The sequence below is a fragment of the Pantherophis guttatus genome, chromosome 6, assembly GCF_059756535.1.
Source record: "Pantherophis guttatus breed Tessera chromosome 6, ASM5975653v1, whole genome shotgun sequence".
NCBI lineage: Eukaryota > Metazoa > Chordata > Lepidosauria > Squamata > Colubridae > Pantherophis > Pantherophis guttatus.
Window position 1 is genome coordinate 97,564,770 of NC_142068.1, and position 18,221 is coordinate 97,582,990.

Below are 18,221 nucleotides of genomic sequence, written 5' to 3' on the forward strand. Positions count from 1 at the left end.
AAACTACAAGCAGAAGAATGATTTCTGGGAGTTGGCAATTAGGAGTTTGCTCCTGATTAGTGAACTTGTGAAACTTCGACTAATGAATCGTTCCTCCCCCGAAATAGCCAGCACAAAAATGGAAGGCTGTGAATCTGGGAGGTGTGAGAATTATTAGGAGTGACAGGCTGCTGACTCGTTCCATTATTGCCATGACTTTTTGAAAATAAGTATCTATTAAAAGTTTTATGAATGCATAAATTATACTAATGCAAGGACTGTCAGTGAGTATTGGATCCTTATTCAGCTGTAACTAACTGTTCTCCAGATCTCAGTTGCACTGTACAAAAATAGGATTGTGTAGGATGTGTATTTTTTTAAAAAAAAATTTTTTAAACATGCAACTGATCCAGAGTCTTTTTGTGGGTTGTACACACTTAATGAGTATTTAAACATTTGCACTTTCTCTCTGAAGCAAGACAAAAATGTGCCTGTGAGCCTGTTTGTGGTAGGTTATAGCCGAGCCTGGGTTCCAAGAGTAAATTTATACCAGGAACAAAAAGCTAGCTAAAATCCCTGCTCTGCTCTACACAACTGAAGAGGCAGCACAGAAAAACTGAATGACTCAAAGGGCTCCTTTTTTCTTCCCAGCACAAGTTTTAGTGTATTTTGAAAGCTACAGAAATGTTCTTCTCTGCAATAATATTTTCTTTCCTTGAGGATCTTCTCCAAGCTGGCTGGTTGTTCAGGTCTTTGTGGGACAAGCCAACATGTGGGATGGAAGGTGGCAAATCAACAGAATAGAACAGATTAACAGAGTTGGAAGGGACCATGTAGGTCATCTAGTCCAACCACCCACCCAAGCAGGAGACTCTATACCACTTCTGACAAATGTCAATCCAATCTCTTCTTGAAAGTCTCCAGTGATGAAGCTCCCACAACTTCCGAAGGCAACTTCTGTTCCATGGGTTGATTGCTCTCACTGTCAGGAAATTCCTCCTTATTTCCAGGTTGAATCTCTGCTTGGTCAGTTTCCATCCAGCTTGGCCCCAGTGATGAAATGTAAAATTTGTTGCTACCGGTTCTGTGGGTGTGGCTTGGTGGGCACGGCTTGGTGGGGGATCATGTGACTGGGTGGGCATGGCCAACTTTTTTTTTTTTTTACTATTTTAAAGCATTTTTTACTACCTATTCGCCAGGAACCGGTAGTAAAAAAAATGCTTTTAAAAAGTAAAAAAAAGGTTCCAATGATTGCTGATTGACAATCAGCTGTGCCCCGCAATCCTCAGAACTTTTTTTTTTGTAAAGCATTTTTTTACTACCAGTTCTGGCGAATAGGTAGTAAAAAATGCTTTTAAAAAGTTTTTAAAAGGTTCCGACAATCACGTGGCACAGTCAGAACCTTTTTTTTACCTTTTTAAAGCATTTATTTTACTACCAGTTTGCCCAAACTGGTAATTTTCATCACTACCAGTTCGCTTGAACCAATAGCATTTCACCCCTGTTTGACCCCCTCCTCTCTGTGGCAGCCCCTCAAATATTGGAAGACTGCTATCATGTCTCCCCTGGTCCTTCTCTTCCCTAGACTAGCCATGCCCAATTCCTGCAACCGTTCATTGTATGTTTTAGTCTCCAGTCCCCTAATCATCCTGGTTGCTCTTCTCTGCACTCTTTCTAAAGTCTCAACATCTGTTTTATAGTGTGGGGACCAAAACTGGATGCAGTATTCTAGGTGTGGTCTTACTGAGGCTTTGTAGAGTGGTATTAGTACCTCCCTTGATCTTGATTGTATCCCTCTGTTAATGCAGTTTAGGATTTCATTGGCTTTTTGGCTGCCGCTGCACACTGCTGGCTCATATTTAGCTGGTTATCCAATAAGACTCCAAGATCCCTCTCACAGTTACTGCTATTAAGCCTGGTTTCACCCAGTCTATATGTGTACTTTTGGTTTTTCTTGCCTAACAGTAAGACTTTACTTTTCTCTAAATTAAATTTCATTTTGTTAGATAGGGCCCAGGGTTCAAATCTATCAAAATCCATCTGAATTTTGAGCCTATCTTTTAGTGTGTTAGCTATTCCTGCCAGTTTAGTATCATCTGCAAATTTAGTAAGTTCCCCTTCTTTTCCCTCATCTAAGTTATTTATGAAGATATTGAAGAATACTGGGCCTAAGACAGAACCTTGTGGTACCCCACTGCTTACTTCCCTCCATGTAGACATAGACCCATTAAGGACTACTCGTTGAGTATGGTTTGTCAGCCAGTTACGAATCCATCTGGTGGTGATGCTATCTGTCCCACTTTTTTCTAGCTTACCAAGAAGTAGGTTGTGGTCTACTTTGTCAAATGCCTTGCTGAAGTCTAAGTATATTATGTCCACAGTATTTTGCTGGTCTACTAATTTGCCACTATGTTGAAGAATGAAATAAGATTAGTTTGGCATGATCTGTTTTTAACAAACCTGTGCTGACCCCTAGTTATTACTTTACTCGTTTCTAAATGTTGGTAGATCTTCTTTTTTTATTATCTTTTCCAGTATCTTCCTGGGTACTGATGTTAAGCTGTAGTTTCCTGGGTCTGTTTTTTCCCCTTTTTTGAAGATGGGAACCACATCAGCTCTTTTCCAATCCTCTGGTAGTTTCCCCAATGCTCCAGGATTTTTAAAAGATGTGGTACAGTGGCTCTGAGATGACATTTGCCAGCTCTTTTAGAACTCTGGGATGTAATCTATCAGGTCCCGGTGATTTGTATTTGTCAAGATCAGACATCTTTTGGACCTTGGTTTGTCTGTGATTTCAAAAGGGTGTCATGGATTCTGGCTCACTGCCAGAGGGTGTGGCCAGTCACAAATTGAAAAAAAATCAAGGGAGGAACCTGAAGGGTGCTACAGGACAAGTCCATGGATGCTTTGGCCTGCACAGGCATCACATGAGACCTCAGTAGGGGCCCATAGTGAATCAGGAAAGAAAAAATGAAATGTGTGTGCCAAACCTGCCAGAGGTTTTAGACATATCTTTTATCTGTTTGTTTATTTTGCTTTTTAAAAATGTCAATGGTCCAGATAACTTTAAGTGCATTTTTGAAAGGAGTACACATTCCTGTCCCATCTTCCTCCTGCTGCTGCTCTCCTCCCCCTCTTCATGGCTCCAAGGCTGGGGTTTCTGAAGTGAGGATTGAAAGAAATGGGGTGGGGGGGTCCCTTCACCATGCCCAGCATGGGTCCCCTTCTCTTTGTACCTTTGCAGGACTTGACCTTCTTCCTGTAGTTGCCTCAGAAGAAGAGAGCTGGGGAGCAGCTTGCAAGTCACCAGGCCCATTCCTCTGGCTTCCCAGGCAAAGGTCTGCCCCACCAGTTTTTGACCAAACCTCTAAAAAGGAGTCACTTGGGGGTTTGCCAGGGTGCGGTTATTACTTTAATTCAGGTGGTCCCTTTCTCTAGGTTAATTAAGCATTGGGAACAAGGACCACCCCCGCCCCAGCCCTCCCAGATGTGGCTGGAATCCCTTTTCCATAATGTAATCAGTACGGTGGTGAAGACGGGCCAATTAAACCAGTCCAAACCTTCTTTTTAGAGGAAAATAATGCATTCAGTTGTCATTACATGGCAAACCATCAATAATAAAAAGCTTTGCCTTGCTCTGTGTGGAAATTCTAATGTGGATCATTAAAAAAACAGCACATTATATACAGCCTGCAGCACCATGTAGATACATGCCATTATCTTTCTTCTTTACAATCAACCAGCCCGGGATATATATATATATTTCCTCCATCCTCTTTGTACAGAGAAGACTCTGACCTCTCTTTTCCAATCTTGCATTGTGAATAGGATTAATTCCTCTTCTGCCGCCTCACTGTGAAATTGAAATGGGTGTCCCTGCCTAGGAGGTGGGGGGGGTCCGTGCGTGTTGTGCCCATTTCCTTCAATGCCGAAAGATCTGCCTTTCCTTCCTTAAGTCAAAAAAGAGACATCAGTCAAAATCCTCAGTCACAAGCCTGATGGTGAAATCAACAATTTGGCTGGTGCATGCTAGGTTTTGGGGGAAACGGGTCCAAGGATCCTTGTAAAGCCCAGATCCCATTTCCCTGGCCTGAATCATCAAGACCCCCATTCTTCTCGTGGATGCCTTTGGTGGAGAGAGGCAGCCTTGGGGCTTGTGGTCAGAAGTCCAGAAGGGGCAGCTTGATCCAGAAAGCCCTTTCCATCAAAAGAAAACAAGCACAAGGAGGAGACTATGAAATACACTCCAATAGGATGCTGCTTAGAGCTTTATTTGTGTGCTACACAGTGTAATGTGCTCACCTGTGGTTCAAAGTTGGCACGAGAAGAGGCCAAATCTGGACTCTCACATCCCTCCAAGGATTCATGAAGCAAGGATATGTTTGCACCCAATGCTGAGCCACATGTAATCCCAGCCACAGGCCTCGATAAAGCACTTGGTCCAAAGAAATGACTTTTCAGATTTTTCCAGGTAGATTCCTATCAGCAAATTTGTTGGCTGAAGAGAGAGGGGGGAGGGGGAGGGGGGAGGGGAGAGAGATATTAGCTGGACACTCATACTTCACTACAAAACTATGTGATCGTGCGTGATAAATTGACACTTAAAGCCTGAAACTTAATGTAGAATGTGTATCTCCGTAGCATCAGAGCATGTTAATATAAGGCAACTGGCAGTTGGAACAGAGGGGGGGGGAGTAGAATGTCCCAGCCCGAGGCCGGATGAGTCACGTGCTGGCCACGCCCATGCCCAGTTTATCATAGGGGTAGCATCGGAGCATGTTAATATAAGGCAACTGGCAGTTGGAACAGAGTTCTTTTCAAGTGGAGAGGGGGAATAGAATGTCTAGCTCCTTAGCATCAGAGCGCGTGAATCTAATACCCCAAAGGTGGGTTTCAGCAGATTCTGACCAGTTCTGGAGAACCGGTAGTGGAAATTTTGAGTAGTTCAGAGAACCGGTAATAAAAATTCTGACTGGCCCCACCCCCATCTATTCTCTGCTTCCCGAATCCCAGCTGATTGGGAGGAAATGGGGATTTTGCATTAACCTTCCCCTGGAGTTGGAAGGGAATGGAGATTTTATAGTATCCTTCCCCTGCCACGGCCACCAAGCCACACCCACCAAGCCATGCCACGCCCACCAAGCCACACGCACAGAACCAGTAGTAAAAAAATTTGAAACCCACCACTGTAATACCCTATATGAAATACTAATGATCTGATGGTCATTTCCAAAAATCCTTTCTTAGCAAGCACCTAGAAGCCAAGAGGAACATACGTGCCAAATTTCAAGTTTGTAGGCTTTACGATTCTGGAGATTTCATGATGAGTGGTATTTGTCTTTTATGTATATAGATATCTTCCTCCTAAATTCTCTGAATATATATGTATTCAGGTGGTGAAACTGATCCCAAGATACATTTTAGAGTCCCCAATTAAGAGGCTAATTTGCCACCAGCTGAAGAGAATCTTTGCCATCACCTCCCATCCTTGCAGCATCCGCTGATTCTGATTCCATCTGCGGGCCTTGGTCTCTCGTTCTTTGCCTTAATGGCCCATAGAGAGAAAGGTGACAACCATCCTCTGAGTTTATGGGCCTGTCAAGCAGAGCATGATGTCCCGTATCTGAAGTTTTCTATTTTGCTTTGGTTGGTTACCTACCAACCAAAGTGCATTTTCATCCTTGAACAGGGAGTGGCCAGACTTTCAACCAGTGAGTCTCCTCCCCAGTGGCTACAAGATACAAGGGATTCAACCAAACCAATGACTTCAAGCATGAGTCCTGCAGGTTTTATTCGCCCTGCTACACAAGATGGAAATACAACATAAATTCATTATATACAGCATATTAACACTCCTTGTTGGAATGGAACCACACATAAGGAATACCTCCAGGGCTCTTCCGTCATCTCTAAATATCGCACTTATTTATTTTATTTAGTATGGAATTTACACAAAATAAAGGCTGCAGATGCAGAAGGAGCTACCAGTCTTTAGATGTACTGCATGTGATGGGCTGCTTGACTGCAGGAGCCCTGAAGCTCAGTGGCACTCAAATGGTGCAAAAAGGAACACGGAGACTGTCCTGGGGGCTGCCTCTCCCTCCCGGGGGCCTCTCCCTTTTGGATGTCCTGTTCATGTGCGTCACTGGCGTTTCCCTCCATAAACTTCCTCCAGGCCAGACAGAGTGATCTGGGATGTTTATGTAAGACAAGAGAGGAAGTCACCCCAAACATAGCTTGCAGATGACAACTGTGGAAAAAGGGGGCAAGATCCTGGGGGAGCAGTCACCCAAGTCCCAGAGTTCCATCAGGGAGTGAGCCTGATGCTGGGGAAGCTGAGACATCTGGTGCTCAGGGTTTTAAGGTTAGGAACCTGTTCAGTCAAAGTCTAGTTCCTTCATCCAACTCACCTCCTGAACACCTCTATCTTGTGGCAAGAATATAGGAATAAGCTCCACTTTCAATGTCATCTGTAGCTCTGGATTTCCCTGGAGGTCTCCCATCCAAGTTCAAGCCAGGCCTAATCCTGCTTAGCTTCTGACACAGCCAAGGGCAGCCAGGTGTTACCAGTACCGTCTACTGAGCAGAGACCCAAATCTCACCTGGACATACCACCTAATTTACATTAAACTGAGTCTACATTTATATAGAGAGAAAAAGAATATTTCAGAATCAGAAGAAACCCATGGCTACAAGCCACTTCTGGATAAGCGTAGAGAATGAACCAAAGGTATCAGGTTAGCTTTGCCCTGGACAGTAAACAGATTAGTCTCATGTAGAACAAATAATACACATGACATGAATGATCCAGTCATTCCCTCTCTCCTTTCCCAATATCCATCACATCCAAGAATAAAAACCTTGAGTTCTGACCTTTGTATTAAATTCCTTTTGTTTCCAGAATCACAGTGCTTGAGAACAAGGGGAATCAAGTTACAGCCCAATGTCAGGGTGGAGAACCACATAAAGATACTGCTTGTATCCACCAACGTGTCTTCTTTATGGGTGAAGGGATTTAACACAGAGATTGGTGCATGTGGGAAGGAGAGTTGGCTCCTTCAGTTGAGGACCACAATTTCTCAGGGACTTTCTGTGGGCATATCTAACTTGTACCTGGGAATGGCTACTGGCTTCTTCTAATACACATCCTGTCTAATACACAGGATGGAGGAGAAGGTCAGACCACCTGGCATTTCAAGAACAAACAGCTGCTGTCATCCACTCCCTTCCATCTGTTACCTGAGGTGTCCATTTCAGGTGAGCTAACCCCAGAAAGCAGGACCGGAAATCACACTCCGACAATCATTCTCTGAACCTGAGTTTCCAGCTGACATAGAAAATGAAAAAGTCAACCATTGCAATGGAATTATAATTTTTTGATGTACTTCTTCTGTACATGAAGATATAAACATGGAGACAAAAGGATGTCACGAGGCTATTTTTCATGCTTGCGTGTACAGAGATCTTCAAACTTGGCAACTTTAAGACTTGTGGACTTCAACTCCCAGAATTCTCCAGCCAGCTTTGCCAAGTTTGAAGACCTTTGTACTAGAACTTGAGTTGTGCACTAAGGATTTTTAACATCTCCATTTTTCCTGCCCTTGGGTTATTTTCTGAAAACTCACCATTTTGGCTTGTATGTTCCATTGTGTGTCCATTATGGAGACACACATTAAATCTTTTGGTGTGATCTGCGTACCAGCACAACGGTGAAAGTGCTTGCCTGAAGTGCTTCAGAAAACCTGTTGTGTTCTCAGAATGCCCTTTTTTCCCTCCTCATTTGCACCTTTTTCAAAAACAACATTTATTTGTCAGCAGGAGAAATCATGTGATTAGATATAGTTCTTAATTACATCAGTCCGAGCTACTAGTTTTATTCTTCACTTCAGGATACAATCCCACAGTAAAGAAGCCATGAAATGTAATGTAACTATTAAAGTTGACATTTTAAAAATTCCCTACAATTGCTATTGGGGGTGCTTTTTCCACTTGAGGGGAGCTGCTGGCTCAACTTTACAGCCATGATTTGCACTTAAGACAACCACTTCATTTAATGAGAAAAATATTTGTATTATCATAATACATGTACAGAAAAATGCCCTTCTGGAGTTATAGGATTATATTGAATATTCCAGTACATAATAAATGGAACATCAATTCCTTCCACACACTCTATCTTACAACTTTATCAGTTTCAGCAATATCCAGAAGCATAATTACCATTTTACCAATGATGTCTGAATGCAATTTTTGGCAGGAGATAAAATATTGTACAACAATAATGTTAATCATGCCTTGGAAGCTGTATCTGAAATAATTAAAAAGCTACTTTGCTGCTTCCAAATTTAGCCACGCAATAAATCTGAATGCAAGGATCACCTCGCTTTACATTTAGGAAACCTGCTTTATTGGTGTCCTTGATTGATAGCATCCCAGGGTCCTTTAATGGGGCTGAGGGCTGTGCTCTCCTTTCTGAATCCAGCTGGGATTGCATCTACAGAAGTGAGCAGGGTTTAGGCGAAGAATGATGGGGTCTTTTGTAAGCTTCCCAGTCAGTGAATAATTGGAAAGGAGGTCCCAGCAGGCACAGTAAACCCACCAGGAAGGAGCCAGAGACTAAGGAACAGGGAAAACCAGTGTGAATATTTGGTTTAGGAATCAGTTTGAGGGCAATTGGCTCAACTCCAAATGAATCTGAGTTTTTTTTTTTTTTTTAATTTGATTTATATGCCGCCCTTCTCCGGAGACTCAGGGCGGCTTACAATGCGCTAAGCAATAGCCTTCATACTTTTGTATATTTATACAAAGTCAGCTTTTTGCCCCCACAAACTGGGTCCTCAATTTACCTACCTTAGAAAGGATGGAAGGCTGAGTCAACCTTGAGCCTGGCGAGATTCGAACCTGCAGTAATTGCAGGCAGCTGGTCTTAATAACAGGGTGCTTTAGACCACTGTACTACCAAGGCTCCTGAAGCAAAGATTGACCTGAAGCAAAGATTCAGTCCAGTTTATTGACTCAAACCAGGTGCCTCAAAATCAGTTCAGTACAGATTAATTCTGATACCCCTCTTATGGACAAATATACATGTTTGCATCCAAACTGGACCAAATCACATTTGATACTGATTTAGCTCCTCCAGATTGAATCACTTTGGGCATCTGAACAAACCAGATTGATCTTCTGAATTCAAGTAATTATTCTGATTGAATTAAATGCACAGTCCCAATGAACTGGATGATGTGAATGGATTTATGCCTGCCAATTTCCTTCAACCACAAAGATATTTCGTTGTGGAAAATGGCAGTACTCATTGAAAACAATTGGTCCTTTACAGGGAAAAAAATCAAAACCTAGACAGTGAAAAGAAATCAGTTGCTTCCTGTCTTTTTCTAGTCAAGGTAGTCCTATGTCATTTGCTGATACAAAGTGTGGGTGAGTCACAAAGAAAGACAGCCATTTCCAAGGTTGTCTTTGTGGGCGCAAGATTTCTCGTCTGAACCCAAACAAGTTGAACTGAGCAAGGCCTGGAGGATCCGACTGTGTTTCCATTTCATATCGGAAGCTTTCCATTCTGAAAGACAAAATATGTTTCCAAGGCATGTGTGAATGTCTTCATCTGTTCATGAGATCAAACGGTCCTGAAGCTCACCCCAAGTGCCAGACATGTCTTCACTGCCTGCGTGGGGCCCCCTCCAGGCCTTGGTTCTCAGGGACCCCTCCCTTCCCCACCTGGTTCTCCTCTCAGGAAGAAGGCGAACTCCAAGACCTTCTCTGGGCCTGATTGAGAGGAAGTGACCCCAGAGCCTTTTTGGTAGCAGCCCCTGCCATCTGCAGAGCCTTCTAGGAAACCAGGCTCTCCCCTCTCCTTTGAGAGATAAATCTTTCTGGCACTCAGAAGCCTTTTCTCCTGCAAGGTTTTAGGTTCAGAGCCATCGTACTGAAAACAAATTATGTCTGGACTATACATTTTTCGAACACTTTAATGGAATCTTACTAGGAAACAGAAAATACAGTAGATGGGTGCAATACTTTTTAAAGTACACAATATTTATTTTTACAGGTTCTATATAATGTTTTGGAACAAATTTACGGCAGTGCAGCTGACCTATGTGCTGGATGTCACTATATTTTCCTGTGTTGCTGTTAATCGGGATGATAAAGTGCCGGTACAAAAATTGAGGCGCATTATATATTCAGCTGGAAATTATATTGTACTGAAGTTGGTGTCAGATTCAGAATCCATTAAAAAAAAAACCCTACAAGAAGTAGGTAATTGGCAAGAAAAATGAATCCTCAGCATTTGGTTGCTCTTCAAAAAGCAAGTGCTTAGTTCTCCTTCAGAAGTTTAGATGGGCATAAATATTTCACTTTAATTCTTCAGAATTCATTGACTTTTGAATTGCATTTATGATTCACAATGATGGATGCTTCTTATGGCTGGGGCAGTATTATTTTTAATCACAGAGGCTGCAATGCTGCACGTAGTCAGGCATAAAAAGTCCATTCAAATCAATTGCAATTTGCAGTTTGTTAGCTTTATTGGGTTACTGTACAATGCTTAATGCAACACATTATTTCAGGACAGAGGTCTTTAAATAATAGTTTGAATATCTTGCCTCATTTGCAGGAAACACTCTTTGTAATTAAACCCTATTTTTTTCTACTTTTGCAGAGTCTTCCATTTCCTTGTTTTAAATATCCTGCAATTGCAGCAGCAAGCATGAATTTTAAGTATCTTCTCAGAAATTGTTTTGGATTTGCTCACATAATTGTGATGGGTGGATTGGATTTCTTCTGTAATGACTTGGAATCAGCTGATTCCAAAAAACGCAGGATGATTAATATTTGCAAACCATTTTGCAACATATACAGATTGCCAACCATTATTATTCCTGTTTTATACACTGGAAAAGAAAGCAAAGAATTTACTTACTCCCTCCCTCCTTCCTTGAATTTAGAGGATGGAGTTACATCTCATTATTTCTTAATTTAAAGTAATCTTATCCTGTTTTTGTAAAAACATTTCTTTTTAATCCCAAATTTATTTATTATACGTCTGCCTAATTTAAGGGAATCCAGGTGACTCACAACAACAAACTAAAGTTTGCACTAAAGTTCACATTAATGATCTTTAAAAGATCTGCTCAGGTTAAGCAAGAGAACAGAAGCCAACTAAAACCCATAAAATAAAGTAGAAAAGAATGAAACTGCTTGTGGAAGGAAAAATGCTTGGGTTCACTCTAAAGATTTTAGAAATCATACAAGGTGAGTTGGGTAATTTTCCAGGGATTGTCCTGGATTTGCAATGTTGATGAAATCTCGATTATTCTTCCCAAATTCAGCTTCTGCCCAGATCTGAGCTGGAGAGCTGGAGGACCAAACATTCTCCCTCAGCCATCTTCCCTCCCAGTTCTCCTTCAAATTGCAGAGAGTTTCCATGAAATTACCCTGAGTGGCAGGAAGTGAGACCTGAGGACATCCCCCTTCTCCCTCTACCCTCCTCTCTCAAGTGGTTCACTTGGCTTAGGGGATGCTTCCATTGGGGTCTTTCGCAACTGCAAAGGGGGAGAAGGAGGACCAGCAAGAGACGGTCACTGTAGCAATGGCGGCCTGCACAAAATGCCAAGTTCTCAAGCTCTCTGAGAATCTGACAGAAAAACAAAAACCTTCCCAGGCTCTGTGTCTGCAATTCAGCCCTCCTCCCCAAAGAGGTACATAAATATCTACCGTGGGCTTGCTTGGTAGAATAAGAGAAAACTGGTGAATCCACATCACCCAATTCCCTGGCTAAAATGCCAAAGGCCAAGATGGATCTGCAAGGCGAAGGCAGAGCAGGAAGGGAAACTTAACCTGCTAAGCAAGAAGCTCCTGCTAATATTTTAATCATTTACAGTGTGGCGCTCGAATCATATTATTGATCTGAGAAAGTCGCCTCTTTTTCATGGTTGCTATTAAAAACCCATTAGGATGATGCCACATAGATCTAGTGAGAATCAACACATCTAGCTGTAAAACTAATGATATATTCCATTATAGGAGATAGGCTACAAAATGCTGCTATTGAATTACACTCACAAAATAGAAAATGAGCTAGAAAAATATCCCTCTAGGAAATAACTCGTCATGACTGAGCAGTTTCCTGTTTATATTTTAGATCAATCATTTCACCCGGGTCTGATGTAGAAGGCTGCATGGGAAAACCAAGGAATTTCTCATTTCTCAGCCGAGATGGCAGAACCTTTTTTAAAATGACTAACACTTTCAAGAAATGGGTAGGTTTGCATTATGCTGCCTAATGGCCTGGAAAGATTACAATAGCAGAGATATTTTCCTCTAGATGAGTCCAGTTGTGTTACTGTTGCTGCGGTATTAGCTTTGCTAGAATCCCATCCGATCAGTCAGCTCAGCATCAGTTTCAGCTACGGGTTTCTCTCTTCTTGGCTTCAAAGAGCTCCCTTAAAAACAGGAAAGGATGCATTTGGGGGTCTGAATTGAAAAAAACGGCTGGGTCCTACAATGGCAGGCAGAGATGGCAATGGAAAACCTCTTTCTTAGTGTGATCTCCAGTTTTGGAAATGGTGGCTCAGTGGCTAAGACACTGAGCTTGTTGATCAAAAGGTCGGCAGTTCGGCAGTTTGAATCCCTGGTGCCGCATAATGGGGTGAGCTCCCGTTACTTATCCCAGCTTCTGCCAACCTAGCAGTTTGAAAGCACATAACAAATGCAAGTAGAAAAATAGGCACCACCTTTGGTGGGAAGGTAACAGCGTTCCATGCACCTTTGGTGTTTAGTCATGCCAGCCACATGACCACGGAGACGTCTTCGGACAGCACTGGCTCTTCGGCTTTGAAACGGAGATGAGCACCACCTCCTAGAGTCAGAAACGACTAGCACATATGTGCGAGGGGAACCTTTATCTTTACCAGTTTTGGAGCCAGGTCAGGCATATGATTAAGAACTGTTTTTGAAGAAAGAGCTTAATGTCAGCCAATTTTATCTTCATTTCAAGAAAATTCCTGCGAATGGGACCCTACAAAGCTCCAGAAAGATGGAACTGGTGAGCAGTGGAAACAGACATCAGCCTTAATAGAAGATGAGCAACAAGAAAAATGATGTTGTCTCTTCTGTGGCTGGCATTCACAAGACTTGGTCAATCCATCTACGTGTGTTGGGTCTCCAATCTGATTCCTTCAGTGCAAACATTTGTGCTGACAGTATTTACAAATCTTTCCACGCAACCCTTCCTGACAAAACTTTTAAGAATTTTTGTCACATACAAGCTTCTTTGGCAGCAAAATAATGCATTCAAAAATATCTATGGAATATTTCAATTAGCCAGTCTTCTTGGCCTAGAGATGAATTGGATCTCATGGCAAGAATGCACTAAATCAGATCCCAGCCAGACAGGTGTCTGTTTCAAAACGAGGAACGCGTGTTTGGTGCGAGCGATTTCAATCAACACCCGATCAAAATGATTGCTTCCCTCTTCAAAATGAAGCCCATTTTTTTTCCTTAAGACAAATCCGTTGTGCTCCTTTATGAACTATCTGCACCATTTACAATCCATCAAAAGATATTTTAATAACAGCATGACAGCACTTTCAATCAGGCAAATGGGGCTGTTTTCCCAGTAATTGCATTTTTGCAACCCAGTTGTTTGCTTGCTTTTCATTTATTTTATTTTATTTTATTTCAATCAGTCTTATGGATTCCTTGAACCGAGAATTGATTCTAAAATTGAACTTCCCGATGAATTTATTCTAAACTCCATATTTAGTGCCTTGGAAGCTTTTGTGCTTTGAAAAGCAGGATGTTTCCTGCTCCTAAACACAGCACCAGCTTTGGAACAAGCTGAAGCTTCCAGGATCTCATTCCTTGGCCACCTTCCTCCAGCTGCTGGGGTCCCAGAAAGCTTCTGCAAACCTGGAAAGAGGCTTCTGTGTTGTACTGCAATATGCCCAGGACACATCTGGCTGCAGGGAAACTGCAGAGCCACAGAAATTGAGTTCTCCACATCACCTCAAATCAAAGCTGCCTTACTTACTCAGACCTCGTCTGCTCGCTTTCTCAAAAGATGTGTAGGGTAAAGATATGGGGCAGTGGTGGGTTGCCCCTGGTTCGCACCGGTTCTATAGAACCGGTAGTAAAACCGGCGGGAGGCTCTGCCCACCAACCCCGATATCATCAAAATGCTTCTGTGCATGGGCAGAAGAATGCATGTGTGAGTGAAGCGAGCGCATGTGCGCGGCCCCGTTGCAAACCGGTAATAAAGGTTTGAACCCACCCCTGATATGGGGACCTTGCTTGTTTTCTACCAAATGGTACATTCCTGCCTTTTATTTTTAAATTTTCCTCTTAAAAGTCTTTGTAGGAGGATCACAGTGAGCCGGGTGGAAGATATCTTTATCATTTTCCTCCAGAGAAAAGCTCAAAAACAGGAAAACCTGCTCAAGTGATTGCAGATAATCTGGTGTATTTCAGGAAGAAGAAAGACATTGACAAAAGCTTGAAGGCCATTGGAGGAGATTCTACAAATGTTAATACTGGCTGTGAAGGTGGTGCCATGCACTGAGTAGAGGTCAAGCCAGAGCATTCACTCTACTGGAGCTGATTGACTGGTCTGAAGGTGTATATGAGAGCCACCTTTGATGTGCAAACTGACTACAGTGGAACTAAAGAAGTTCATTGATGAACCAATGCAAGTACCACAGTGACCCTGTCATGCCCAATCAATAGAGAGATGTGCGAAAGAGGTCACAGAGGCAGCAAGCAGAGTGTAGACACATGAGAAACATCCTATCAGAGGCCAAGAAGCAAGTTGGCGGCTGATGTCGAAGAACGAATCAAAACAAGACTTGATGAAACTCACTTAAATGTTTTTGTAACTCAGATAACTTGCTTTCTGATGTTAGTTTATGATCGCATGGATTATTTTTTGATTAGCTAGATAAGATTCATGCAGAAAATCATGCAGATTTTTGTAGCACAAGGTGTAATTTTGAGACCACAAAGTTAACAGTATTTGTGTGGGGGGGGTGTATATGATCAGATGTGGATTTACCGTACCAAGCTAAATGTTGTGCAATTACAAAAATAAGAGCAGATTTGAATTCTTGGTGTAAAAACACATATTTTTAGAACCCCTCATTGGAAAAAAATCGCAAAAAAATTAATTTTCACCACATTCACCACTCTGGCAGGGCCTGTTCAGACCCAAAGAGTCTACGAAAAGGCATCAGTTTCCCTGGGTTGCAGCTTCCTCAGCCTTCTTCCTCTGGCCCTCCTATCCCAGCCCTTTTCTAAGCGTTAAACCCAAAGCTCAACTTTTACATTTGGAGGGTGGGGTCTCCTTTTCCTCTGCTTCTCAGACCCTCTGCCAGATCCTCCATAGGCCCAATTTCAACTCCACCCCCACCCCACTTTGCTGCTTGAGTGCTGAGGGATCCTCTGGTGCCTCGAAGAATCAGTTGCAGCATTTTGCTCAATTGTTGGATGGTGCAGCCAAAGCCTTGCAAATGTCTACAAATGTATGAATTTCCTGCAACACTTTACAGTGGATAGCAGCATAGTGGCTGTTATTTCCTCCTCTGCTAAATAGACATCTATTATTGTCAATTAAAGATGCTATTTTAAGCTAGAGACACAGTCCGCTGCGAGACAGAAGAAAAATGGGGAGAATTAAATGGGATTGCCGGGGAGTTTTCTAACATGCTCAGCATTCCTCCTGTAGCTCCCGAACATGGTCTGTTCTTCTGGAGGCTTTCAGCAAGGCTGTTATTGGTTTAGTTATTTCTCTTTTACTTGATTTCTAGGCCTCATCCGCATGGTTAACCATCAGCAAGATCGCCTATCAAAAGTCTCCTCCCTCAAAGTCATAGAGAATTACTCACCTGTCAATCAAACCTAATGCAGTATCAAAATTGTACAAAAAAGAAAAGACACAAAAGCAGGTGTCTTCCAAATTCCAAGCCTACCATCACAACCTGCCCTCCTTCTGTGTAAAGAGTTTCCCCTGAATGTTGAGCAGTGATGGCAAATGGCAAATCACACTCCCACCAGGTGTACAGACGTTCTTCCTCCAGGGCTTGAACTGGGGAGAAAGTGGCCCTTCAGATAACCTGCTCTGGATCCAGGCAGGGCCTTAAAGGGGGCCACAAATCTCACCAGGAAGTCAACTGCCATCCCACGCAGCTCTGGGAGCAGTGGGGCCACTTGAGTGTCTCAGGATGCAGCCGTCACTCTGTGGGCTGCCACGTTTTGCACCAGCTGAAGCTTCTGAATGCTTCCCAAGGTCGGAAGGCTTTGCCCAAAGAGAGGGCCGGGCACACAAACGCGAGGGGGGGGCCAAGAGAGAGGCGGAGAGACAGAAGGCAGAGCTGGCCCAGCTTTGGCCCTCCCTCCCTCCTGCCTGGGATCCTAGAGCCGGGGTCTCTTGGCAGCTTTGCTGGCCGGGGAATTCTGAGAGTTGAAGTCCACCAGGCTTAAAGTTGCCAAGGTTGGAGACCCCTGGACTAGAGAGCCCGGGCATCCCAGGCCGGCTCAGGCGCCGCTCCCGGAGACTTCTCCGCCCGTCCCTCGCTTGGCCCAAGCCCGCCTGTCCAGGCTGCAGGGAGGCGGCGAGGCGGGCGGCGCGAGGGCGGCTCTCCCGCGGGGGCAGCGTGGCCCGGCTGCCCGGCAACCGAGCGGCGGCAGCGGCGGCGGCGACATGGCGACCAGGGCAGCGGCGGCGCCGGAGGCGACCAGGGGGAGCGGCCAATCAGTGCTGCCGGTACGGGCTCCGCTTCCCGGGCAGCCTCCGGGTCAGGCCAGGGCGCTTGGAGGCAGCCGCTCTCCTCGCCCGGGACGGTTCCAAAGCGCCGGGCTGGGATTGTGCGGGGGGGGGGCGCTGGCGGGGTCGCCGTTTGGTCCCAGAGTGGCGTTTGGGTTGCTTGCCGTTCAGGACCTTGGCGGGGGACAGAGGCGCTTCTCCCTCACATCTCTCGAAGGGCGAGGAGGAGGAGGAGGAGGAGGAAGGGGGTGGGGGCAGAAGAAATGTCCTGGCTGAAGAAGAAAGCAAAGAAGCAGCAGCTGCACACGGGATCCGGTTCTGGTTGGACTGGAGCAGCCTCGGAGAAAGGCCGTGTGGCAAGCACAGGCTCCTGCCAGGCGGGCATTGTGGCTGTGGCCTAGAAAGGCATAGGCCCCCCTCCCACTTCAGGTATCTGGGGCATCTTTGAGGACAGCTGGTCTTCCTCTGGCTGCCCTGGGCCTTGGCCGATTGGGCTGGTGCACAGATTTGTGTGGGTGAGGATGGATGGATGGATAATTAATAAATAATTTTATAAATAAATAAATAATAATTAGTTAATTAATCATAATTCTAAATAATAACAAATAATAATACATAAATAATACATAAATAATAAATAATTATAATACATACATACATACCTGCTGCAAAACCACATCCCTGTTTTTGATTCTGATATGTTGAGAGGAATGGATAGAATTTTCCTAAAAGTTACCAAAACTGGTGCCAAAACTACAATAACAGAGCGCTTGCCTTTCTGAAATTTGAGCCCTTTTTTGTAATTTCTCACGTAGCCCTTTCCATCCCCGTTTGCTGATTGCAGGAGGAACAACAGCTGTTGCCAAAGGTCTGGCAGAGGCCTGCAGGGTGTGTTTGAAATTTGCTCAAGGGCCAGTGGTGACCTAGCAAAAATAAGAATTTCTGCTTTGCTGCGTTGAATTGTCTTTTTAAAAAATTCATTTGCAAATGGAAGGCCAATTATTCTTCTCTTATCTAGTCTGTTCCTGCTCCTGTTGTAAATCAGCTAAATTGGTGTTGACAGTTGCCATTGTTTTTCTTTATGCACTAATTTTTTTTAAAAAAATCCTTGAGATTGAATGTACTGGATGCTATTGTACTGATGCTATTCATTGTTTTGCTGTAGGATGAAGACAAATTTAATAAAGATGAAGAAGTAATGGCTTGGAGATTTCTATCGTTTGCTGAGGTTAGCATTATGTTGGAACAAGATGTTGCAGGAGTTGAGAAGTAAGTTCGATGGGACATCGACAGATCTTGCCCTTGCCATCATCTGTCGAGGCAGCAGCCAATTGGTTTGCGTTTGGAGTGTATCTGTGTGTGAGGGGAACCCCGTGGCCTGGGCTCCTGTGATGTGTATCTTCTTCCCTTTTAAAGAGAGACGGAGTTTCTGTGGGTGGTCGCGGTGTCATTCTTCACTCCTGGTTCAGGGACA

The 18,221-nt window shown here is 43.7% G+C and overlaps 1 protein-coding gene and 1 long non-coding RNA gene across 5 annotated transcripts in view; one reads left to right on the top strand and one right to left on the bottom strand.

Annotated features, from left to right (window-relative positions):
- Positions 1-2,988: 2,988 nt before the first annotated feature.
- Positions 2,989-17,463, bottom strand: LOC148113201 (uncharacterized). Of its 2 annotated transcripts, none has more exons than XR_015728385.1 (3): positions 17,410-17,463; positions 4,282-4,477; positions 2,989-4,176 (listed from the first exon to the last, which is right to left on the bottom strand). It is a non-coding gene; the product is annotated as an uncharacterized LOC148113201 (long non-coding RNA). The 2 variants fall into 2 exon arrangements; XR_015728386.1 differs by lacking the exon at positions 17,410-17,463 and adding an exon at positions 7,219-7,306.
- CABCOCO1 (ciliary associated calcium binding coiled-coil 1) overlaps positions 16,470-18,221 on the top strand; it is a 38,459-nt gene continuing 36,707 nt past the window's right edge. The window contains exons 1-2 of one of the 3 annotated variants that reach the window (XM_034435315.3): positions 16,470-16,747; positions 17,913-18,016. In XM_034435315.3, coding sequence (XP_034291206.1) covers positions 16,685-16,747; positions 17,913-18,016 — 167 coding nt within the window. In that variant the 5' untranslated portion in view covers positions 16,470-16,684. Of the gene's footprint in view, positions 16,748-16,883; positions 17,263-17,912; positions 18,017-18,221 lie in introns of those variants that run through there. The other 2 variants (XM_034435316.3, XM_060694158.2) reach the window with 2 other exon arrangements.